The sequence below is a fragment of the Phacochoerus africanus genome, chromosome 2 (genome assembly GCF_016906955.1).
Source record: "Phacochoerus africanus isolate WHEZ1 chromosome 2, ROS_Pafr_v1, whole genome shotgun sequence".
In the NCBI taxonomy this organism is placed as follows: domain Eukaryota; kingdom Metazoa; phylum Chordata; class Mammalia; order Artiodactyla; family Suidae; genus Phacochoerus; species Phacochoerus africanus.
Window position 1 is genome coordinate 203,807,868 of NC_062545.1, and position 9,776 is coordinate 203,817,643.

The following is a 9,776-nucleotide window of genomic DNA, read 5'->3' on the forward strand; positions in this document are numbered from 1 at the left end:
GTCCAGACGCTCATGTTGCAACAGAACAAAGGGTGGGGAAAAAAATGTAATTGTAATGTATACATGTAAGGATAACTTGATCCCCTTGCTGTACAGTGGGAAAAAAACCAACACCAAAAAAGAAAACTATTTTCTGATATGAAGTACAATGAAAAGGTAAATACCTAAAAATAAATGTTCGTAAAACAATTGGTTTTGCAATGATTTTGAGCCATTTTGAAAATTATGTCTATAAATTGATATTATTATAAGGTATGAATAGAAATTTTCTTTGTATATGCAATTTGATTCATTTTTAACTATATAAGTAAATGTATATTACATTAAAAGTCATTCTGCCACCTTAGTTATGAACTTAAATTTCAATTCAATAACTTTTACATTTAGTTCATAGTTTAAAAATTTTTGATATTGCTAACTCTGCTTTAAATATGAAGAGTAAGCTTAGACTTTCTTTTTCTATGTATAGAGTAATTTATGGATTACCTAAATAGATACATAGTATATCTGGTTATCAAAATTTGATGCTGGGGTAATTAGTAAAAAACATTTTAAAAGAGTCTGGGGCAGAAGAAAGGCAGGTAATAATGAAAAAAAAACATTGAGAAATGCCGCCTAATCCATTTGTGGAGTGAAAAGTGAAAAGCAGAAACAGAAGTAGAAAGAAACATTCAGAAAACGGAAATGAATTTGTTCCTATTTAAGACACAGGCTGAGGCAAGGTCTTCAGACATCCTAGAGAGCAGGGTCACAGAGTCACCCACCTCAGCCAGGACAGAAGCATCTGCAAGGTCCCCAATGGCCCCAACCTCAGCCTTCCTCACGGCCCTGGTGCTACTCAGCTGCAATGCCATCTGCTCTCTGGGCTGTGACCTGCCTCAGACCCACAGCCTGGCTCACACCAGGGCCCTGAGGCTCCTGGCACAAATGAGGAGAATCTCCCCCTTCTCCTGCCTGGACCACAGAAGGGACTTTGGATCCCCTCATGAGGCTTTTGGGGGCAACCAGGTCCAGAAGGCTCAAGCCATGGCTCTGGTGCATGAGATGCTCCAGCAGACCTTCCAGCTCTTCAGCACAGAGGGCTCGGCTGCTGCCTGGGATGAGAGCCTCCTGCACCAGTTCTGCACTGGACTGGATCAGCAGCTCAGGGACCTGGAAGCCTGTGTCATGCAGGAGGCGGGGCTGGAAGGGACCCCCCTGCTGGAGGAGGACTCCATCCTGGCTGTGAGGAAATACTTCCACAGACTCACCCTCTATCTGCAAGAGAAGAGCTACAGCCCCTGTGCCTGGGAGGTCGTCAGGGCAGAAGTCATGAGAGCCTTCTCTTCCTCCACAAACCTGCAAGACAGACTCAGGAAGAAGGAGTGACAGACACCTGGTTCATCTCGGAAATGCTTCTCACTAACAAGCCCACACTTCCTCCTGTGCTGCCAGGTCACAGCCCCTCATTTCTTCTGTCATCCTGCCATGAACTGAATCAATTTGTCAAAGGTTTTCAGGAGTACTGAGCACCATCGTGTTCTGCTCTACAGGCACTGGTTCCTTATAGATGGCCTTGCTGAACTATTTATTTACCTATTTAAATATTTATCTGTAAGATTTGATTTATTTTTTGTTCATTTGATATGTGTACCTTATAAAACAACTTTGTATATAGTCTACTTATTATTTTTCTTTGTTCATTAAATTTTTACTACAGGAAACTTCTTGTATTTGTTTATTCTTAAAAAAGAAAACACCCAAGCCAAATGTGTGACCTGAATTTAAAAATGTATGGTAAAATTCATTTTCCCATCACAATGACATTAAACTTTGAAGAAAATTTAAATATCCCCTATGACAGGTTATATATTGCCTGAGGTGAACATAAGAAATCCAATCCTGCTTTCTTGTTTCTTTGATTTTTGTAGGGAAAGTAACCTGAAAACAATAATCAGTTAATTAAAAATTAAATACCAATTATGTTTAAAACTAATACTAATATTAGAAATTAATATCATATAGATTTAATGCCATAAGAAGAATAAGGGAGAAAACATGAAATGCTCCAAGGAGAAGGTGAATCAAGCCATTTGAGGATTCAAAAACAAAAGGAGAAGTTATTCTCTATCATTGCCTGGTGGGCATCTAACTGCCAGTGTCTAGAGGGTACTGGAGTTGGCAATTTCCAAGCAATTCCCTGAACTATATACCATGGGAACAGAAGTAATCAAATGGGAAAAGGGCATAGAATGAGAAAAGGACTTAAAGTTGAGTTGTATGAACTTAACTTTAAGAAGGAGGGAAGAGTTGCAAGGGAAAAACGAGGTGGAATGGCCATAGATTAACAGGATAAAGGAGAACGGTGAGAAGACTGTGTGTAAAAGTCTGAAACTTCTTAGAAGACTCAATGTGTTCATTTAAACTGGAGATGGAAACTGCCCCTACTTGAGAAAATAGATGGCACTGGTCACCTTAGGGAGAGCTGACTGGGTGGGATTCATCAGCAGAAATAAACCTGGAGAAGCTGGAAGGGTGATGACAGATGAGAACTCCCCTTGTTTTTTTCACTTGGGGAGTCATTTTATTACTTTCACTCTCATCCTGGTCAGATTTGCATTTGCTTTCCTTTGACTTGAGTGCATCCAAAGGCAATGAGAGCTTTCTAAGAAAGTTGAGGGAAGAAAGAAAACTATGACATATTGAAAATTATGGAAACTAATGATATGGACCGTCTGTGTTTCCCTTTTTACTTCTCTATTTTGATTTCTGTTTCAAGATGAAACATAAAGTAATTCAGAAGCTGCAAGACAACACTTGCCCAGAAAAATACTGACTGAAAAACAGCATATATAAAGTTAAAACTATGAAATCAGTAGTGAAAAAGCTATTGTTTTCAAGCATCACATGCCTTACATCTTCCCTGCCCACACCTTGACTGTGACATGGAGAATCTTGAATCAAGAGGCTCCATAGGAATGTACTGAATGATCTAATGATGCGTATTCATTAGTATTCATTACTTAAATATAAGGTTCTATTTTTTTTTTTTTAGGGCCATACCTGTAGCACATGGAGGTTCCCAGGCTGGGTCCAACTGCAGCTGCAGCTGCTGGCCTACGCACAGCCATGGAAAGGCCAGATCTGAGCAGCTCATGTCAATGCCAGATCACCGACCCACTGAGTAAGTCCAGGCATGTAACCCACATCCTCATGGATATTAGTTGGGTTCATTATCACTGAGCCACAATGGGAACTCCTCAATATAAGGTTCTAATATGAGGTTAATAGAAGCTTGTGGTATGAGGTCTGCTGGACAACCTAAGAATACTCTTTGTTAATCATTATTTTGAGAAATTATAATGAAATCTTTGCTCGTGATACAATGGTGCACAAGATACACCTATGGTGGTTACTTGTCAAACAGTTCTAATAAAGTCATTTTCAAGAAGACCAGTCCAGAAGGATGGGGCAGCTTGGTTGACATGCAGAATAAAGAGGGAAGAAACAGAGCCCAGGACCAGGGGTAAATACAAATTTTTTTTTATTTTTTATTTTTTTTCTCTTTTTGTCTTTTTTGTTGTTGTTGCTATTTCTTGGGCCGCTCCCGCGGCATATGGAGGTTCCCAGGCTAGGGGTTGAATCGGAGCTGTAGCCACCGGCCTACGCCAGAGCCACAGCAACGCAGGATCCGAGCCGCGTCTGCAACCTACACCACAGCTCAGGGCAACGCCGGATCGTTAACCCACTGAGCAAGGGCAGGGACCGAACCCGCAACCTCATGGTTCCTAGTCGGATTCGTTAACCACTGCGCCACGACGGGAACTCCCAATACAGTCAAATTTTAACAAGATAAATGTTAATCCTTGCCTTAAACGCCAATTTACCTCAATTCTTTTTACCCCATACACCATGTTCAACTCTCAACAGAAACTTACCATACTCACAGGGGAAAAACACAGTTTGAAGAGATAAAGCAAGTATTAAACTAGACTTGGACAGAGTAGAGAGTTAGGAATTATCAGGAGTTTAAAATAACAGTGATTAATGTGCAAAGACCTCTAAGGTATCTGTCTGCTTATTCATCTACTTCATCTGTCATACTATGTATAGTATTTAAATTTCATTTGTTCTTACAACATCACCTTCAAATTTATAATGTATTGAAATCTAACAAAACATAATTACATTTATCTTTTATCAAATTGTCTTTATGAAATTTTTTCCCAGAAGCTATCTTGGAGGTTTTTTTTTAACAAAAGAAATTTGCAACCCATACTAAAAATTGGATGATGAACTGTACTCATCATTCATTTCTTTCAGTTGGTTATATATTAGAACTTCATATTACTACATCAGATATGTGATATTTCCAAGAACCCAGAGGTGAATAAAGCAAAGCTCTTCTTTTGGAGATTTCGGGTTGGTAGAGAAAGAGATATAAAAGCAATAGTTATGTTAAATTATTTCAATTAAGTTTCCTGTTACAATGAGAGAGAGGCAAAGGCATTCTCTCACCAGCATCTTGAATGAGGCATCTCAAGAGGGGGATAGAGCAGATGTGCTCCAAAAAGTGCCCAAGAAACATCTGAAGACAGGCTTCCCAATGGTAGACAATATGTCAATCTGGATCTGCCAAAATGTACATCCTGGAAATATTAATTTGCAACTGCTGCATATGTGGAAATAAGGACATGGTAACAGATGCTGTTCCTTATAAGTACAGTGTAGAATGAGAGGAAGACCTGAAGCTTATGAGAACCTTGAACTTTTAAGCCTGAGACAGAGAAGGAGATACTGCAAAGGGCATAGAGAAGGAGTAGTTAGTGCAGTTAGGCGTCAACCAGGGAAGAACAGCTTTCAGAAAGAACTGAAGAAGTAAACAAAGAGATTGTGTTTCTTTTGTGGCTCAGAGGGTTAAGGACCTGATGTTGGTCTCTGTGAGGATGCAGATTTGATCCCTTACCTCGCACAGTGGGTTAAGATCCAGTTCTGTCACAAGCTGTGGTATAGCGGCTTGGATAGTGTTGTGGCTGTGACATGGGTGGCAGCTACATCTCCAACTTGACCCCTCATCCAGGAATGTCCATATAACACAAATGTGGCCAAAAAAGAAAAAAGAAAAGAAAAGAAAGAAGACGAAGGGATGGAGAATTGCATAAGATGAAATTTATATATTACTTCTATGTGATATAGGATTCTTCACTTAATCTAGATTCTGCCAGGACACATGTGTGATCTTGGGAATCACTTAATTCTCTGAGCCTCAGTTTCCTCATATAAAAAGTAAGTGAAATTATTTCTAGACTCAGGAGTAGCAAAAAATGCAGAACATTTAGGAACACTTAGAAGCGTATAATCCACTGTGTGATAAAAAAAACAGGTAGTGGCTATTTCTTGTTTTCATATAAATAGAAATGGAAATAATGAATTGTCCTAATACTCTCTGTGACTGCACAACACCAACAATCTCCAAAACAGAATTGGCAAACAGTGTCTCCTCAATTGCATGTATTTATATAATACATATGCATATATGGTACACACATATATAAATATATACTATAAAATGTAGTATATATTTATACTACATTTGTAACATAACATATATCTGTCTGATGATTCTGATACCTGGCACACTTCCCTCTTCCTCTCTGATTTCCTGTACCCCATTCTTTCACTCTAATACTACAATCCTTTCCTTCATGTAGAAAATTCTCATTCACTCTGCATTAAGTGGTACTGCTCATTAATACAACTGTTTCCTTTTTCATTAGGGTTTCTGTCTGTCAGTTTTCCCTTAAGATGACAAAGCCACCAACTGGAAGCAGAAGTTGTTGAGTGAAAGTTCTAGTTTTGTCAGAAATTCTCAGATGACTCCATGCTCTCTGTGAGCCAAGTACTGCAGATCCAGACTGTCCAGCCTCTCAGAGAAATACAGGAAGTAAGAGGGAACCCTGACCAACACTGAACTGCAGGGGAACCCAGGAGATCAGCTGTGCCTCTGCTGGGTGCTCTCACATGCTGATGGAACCAGGAGGTGCTCCCCTGGCTCAGGACTCTTCATTGGCTCAAAAAGCCCAAAGCTTAGGAAATATGGAGGTGAAAATCAGCAGTAGCTGGAGAACTTGGAATGAGAACAGAGACATTTAAAGCCTTCACTGGAACAGCAGCAGGTTCTCCGGACAATGAACAACATGGAAGAGCTGCACTGAGGGAAGCACATCTTTTCAGAGAACTAGAAGACTGAAATGGATGCTGAGAGCACAGAGTTATCACACAAATACGTGTCCTAGGCATGGGTGACACTGATATCACAGCTGCCTGCAAAGCATCAAAATGGATGAGGGTCTTCCAGTGCCAGCTGCAAAGCTGTTTCCTCCTTAGGACCCAGCAAGTTGTCACAGAGCAGAGAAGGATATTCCTGGGGACAATGCCATTCAAGGAATTTCTTACATTCCATCATGATGTGGCCTCTTCGAAAGATGAACAAAATAAAGCAATAAAGCTGAACAGAAGGGACACAGGCAGGGATTATGATCCATTTAGGAACCAATTGGGATAGAGCCTTCCCAGCAGGACATGTATCAGCAATGTGCACTCTGGAAGATAACAACTTCTCAAAGCATCAAAGACCTTGGTGGAAATTCATTCCTTTAATTTAGGCAACTTAGAAAGGGGACATTAATGGATCAACCAACTCTCTTTTCTTTGCACTTGTTGCATAGTGCACTGAGTAGGTACATTTAGAGTCAGAAAGACATTTTAAGTATATTCAGATGTTTAGAAAACTTCCTGAGAATTAGGGTCTAAACAATAGGCAAAAACCAGTACTATATTACTGCTAAAAATGTCATTTATCAATGAATGTTATTTTATTTATTATTATTATTACTATTTTGCTTTTTAGGGCCACAACAGAGGCATATGGATGTTCCCAGGCTAGGGGTCGAATTGGAGCTACAGCTGCCAGCCTACACCACAGCCACAGCAATGCAGGATCTGAGCTGCATCTGTGACCTAAACCACAGCTTACGGCAACATTGGATCCTCAACCCACTAAGTGAGGCCAGGGATCAAACCTGAAACCTCATGGTTACTAGTCAGATTCATTTCTGCCATGCCACAATGGGAGGAACTCCAATGAATGTTGTTTTAAATAACATTTTATTTCAATCCTCCAGTATTGTTTTATGCTTCTTCATAGGTTGTGGCTAGAAACATAAATCAAGACAACTATTCTAAGCAGGTGGCTGATTGGGCATTCAAGCTAGACTCTCTCTGCTAAGTAGCCCTTTTAAAAAAACCTCCACTGCTTCTGTCTAGGAAGCACATACACTCTTCCTCCATGGCCATATGAAAGCCTCATAAGAACCTACATCTTAACCACTAGTTGGAACAACAAAGAGAAGGGCTTTTTCACTGGACTCTCCATTGACAACAGAAGGTCCAGTCTAGGCTGGAGGTTAGAGACAGGCTTGTCGTCTTTGAGAATGAGAATAGCAGGCTGACCTGAAAAGTACCCTGGGAAGAGTGAGGTCCTTGTTGACTGAACAAACAATGGACAACAGGAGAGCTGGGAGTCAGTCATTTGGAAGGACTTCCTGAGGACTATAGCCTGGAGAACAGCCTCTCAGACAGCTGTAAGGATCTGCTCCAGGAGGTAGAGACAGTCAGTATATATATAATTTTGGCAAAAGGGGTACCTGTCATCAAGGACACAACCTTGGTAGAAGGTTGTTGCTCATCCTGAGGAGCAAATGTCTCTGTTAATGACTTTATCGCTTTTCTAGGTACAAGAAGAGGCAAAAAATTGGGTTCATAAAATTTTTTCCTGAAATGATCTACTATCTGAAGGCCTGATCTGTCCATTTTCCCAGAGCACAGAGTGCCTCCTTCCTGATCCCCACCCTGACCTCCTTTCAGGTGTATTAAAGTTCAGTGACTTCATTCCTGTGGAACCACATGGAAAGTGACTACTGAGGACTAGGGTCATCAGAGCTCATACAGGTAGAAATTGTTAGGTGCTTCCTCTTTGTTCTTAAATTCACAAGAAAAAGTGTTAAAAATAAATAAATTCCGTTTATAACAGAAAAAAACTCACAGATTTCAAAACCAATCTAATAGTCACCAGAGGTGAAACCATTAGTGGGAGGGAAGAATTAGGAGGCTGGAAACAACATAAACATACTGCTGTATAAGATAGATGATTAATGAGAACCTACTGAATAGCACAGGAAAATCTGCTCAGTAGTTTGTAATAAACTACATAGGAAAAAAGAATGGATATATTTGTATCTATGACCAATTCACTCTGCTGTACACCTGAAACAAATACAACATTGTAAGTCAACAATACTCCAGTGGAAGGAAGGAAGGAAGAAAGGAAGGAAGGAAGGAAGGAAGGAAGGAAGGAAGGAAGGAAGGAAGGAAGGAAGGAAGGAAGGAAGGAAAAGAAATTCCACAGGTTTGCTGTTGGAGGGTTAATAGAGTTATTTTACTGTGTTTTACTTATGAAATCACTCATAACATCTTAGAGTACTTTTTTTTGAAATTGATAGAAATATCTACTCCCTTCTATTTAACAGATATTTTGTTTATTTTTCATTAGAAATTAAAGTCAATTCAGTTGACTTAGATCACACCCTCTGTTGCCATACAAAATAATAGAGAACAACTTTTTGGCAACACCTCTAATTACTTTGTTGGTTCCTAAAGATCATGTTCTTTTCCACTCTTCACTTTATTTAATGCGCTCTTCCAGACAGATCATTGTAAAGCCCTCACTCAGGTTTGCCCCTCTCTGGTACACAAGAAAGAGTTCATCTGCCTAGATATATACATCTTTCCAGCTGTCAAAGTAAGTGTGATCCAAATAGGATTACTGAAAGGATTGAGTTAACATTTTAAATAACTTACAAAGTGGTTAGTTCATGACAAAGAAATAATGAAATTCAGTTAGTTTTTAATGTCACGATTACTCTGATCCAGATTAAGATTGGGATCTTCCAGAATCAACTAATTCCCTTCCTTATAATTCTAGTTTTCTCTAAGCACTCTTTTCATTGCCCAAGTGGATTTATCAACTAGACAGATGCTCATCAAGCCTGATCTCCAAAATCCTGCCAAAGTGGGTTAGCTTTCTACCAACTAGGGTTTTGGTTTCTAGTCTCTTGTGATCTGACTGCTTCCTTCTCTCTTCAAAATTAATCACATGTGGGATACATATTTTAAAAAATCAGGTGGCTTGTCTTGCAAATTTGAAGGCAGTCAGCTGACTGAGAAGTGGGTCTTCTTGGAGTTTGTAGCAGAAGGAGCCAAGTTTCTGCCTTCCTGTTATTCTTATTGGCCTCACTCTTGCCCTCTGCATAGCCTTGTCCCCATCTGTGCTGCACTGAAGTTTGCTAACTTCGAATATGTCATCGTGTGAGGGGAAAACCACTTCCCTTCTTTCACAGTCATGACGTTCAGACTTATACTTGTTTTCTCTTTGCCAGAAAAAAACAGGTGTAAGATTTTACTTTCTAGGAAAGCAGCAACAAGAAAGAAAAAAAAAGTCTAAAGTCTTGAAAATGTGATTGTAGTTCCTTTGCCTTTCTTTTACTTCCCTTTATTGCTCTTACCTCATCATGAATCCAAATTACTGTAGCAGCAGCAGGACTAATCTTGCCCAATAAGCCCCTCAGTGAACATAATTTAAAAAAACTTTAAGTGAAGAATCACACACAAATAAAGGAAAGAAGGCAACTTCTCCCAGAGACAGAGGGAGAGAAAAGCCCAGTGGGATCAACCAAGTG

The 9,776-nt window shown here is 39.7% G+C and overlaps 1 protein-coding gene across 1 annotated transcript; it reads left to right on the forward strand.

The window, feature by feature from the left end:
* The first annotated feature begins 765 nt into the window (after positions 1-765).
* On the forward strand, positions 766-1,396 carry LOC125121259 (interferon alpha-1). The gene has a single exon (XM_047769532.1). It carries the CDS (start codon positions 799-801, stop codon positions 1,366-1,368), a length of 570 nt encoding a protein of 189 aa, XP_047625488.1. The 5' UTR covers positions 766-798; the 3' UTR covers positions 1,369-1,396.
* The last annotated feature ends 8,380 nt before the right edge of the window (positions 1,397-9,776 follow it).

Bases quoted from the DNA above. Each gene is read 5' to 3' on its own strand.
- LOC125121259 (XM_047769532.1), top strand. From the start codon at position 799: ATGGCCCCAACCTCAGCCTTCCTCACGGCCCTGGTGCTACTCAGCTGC.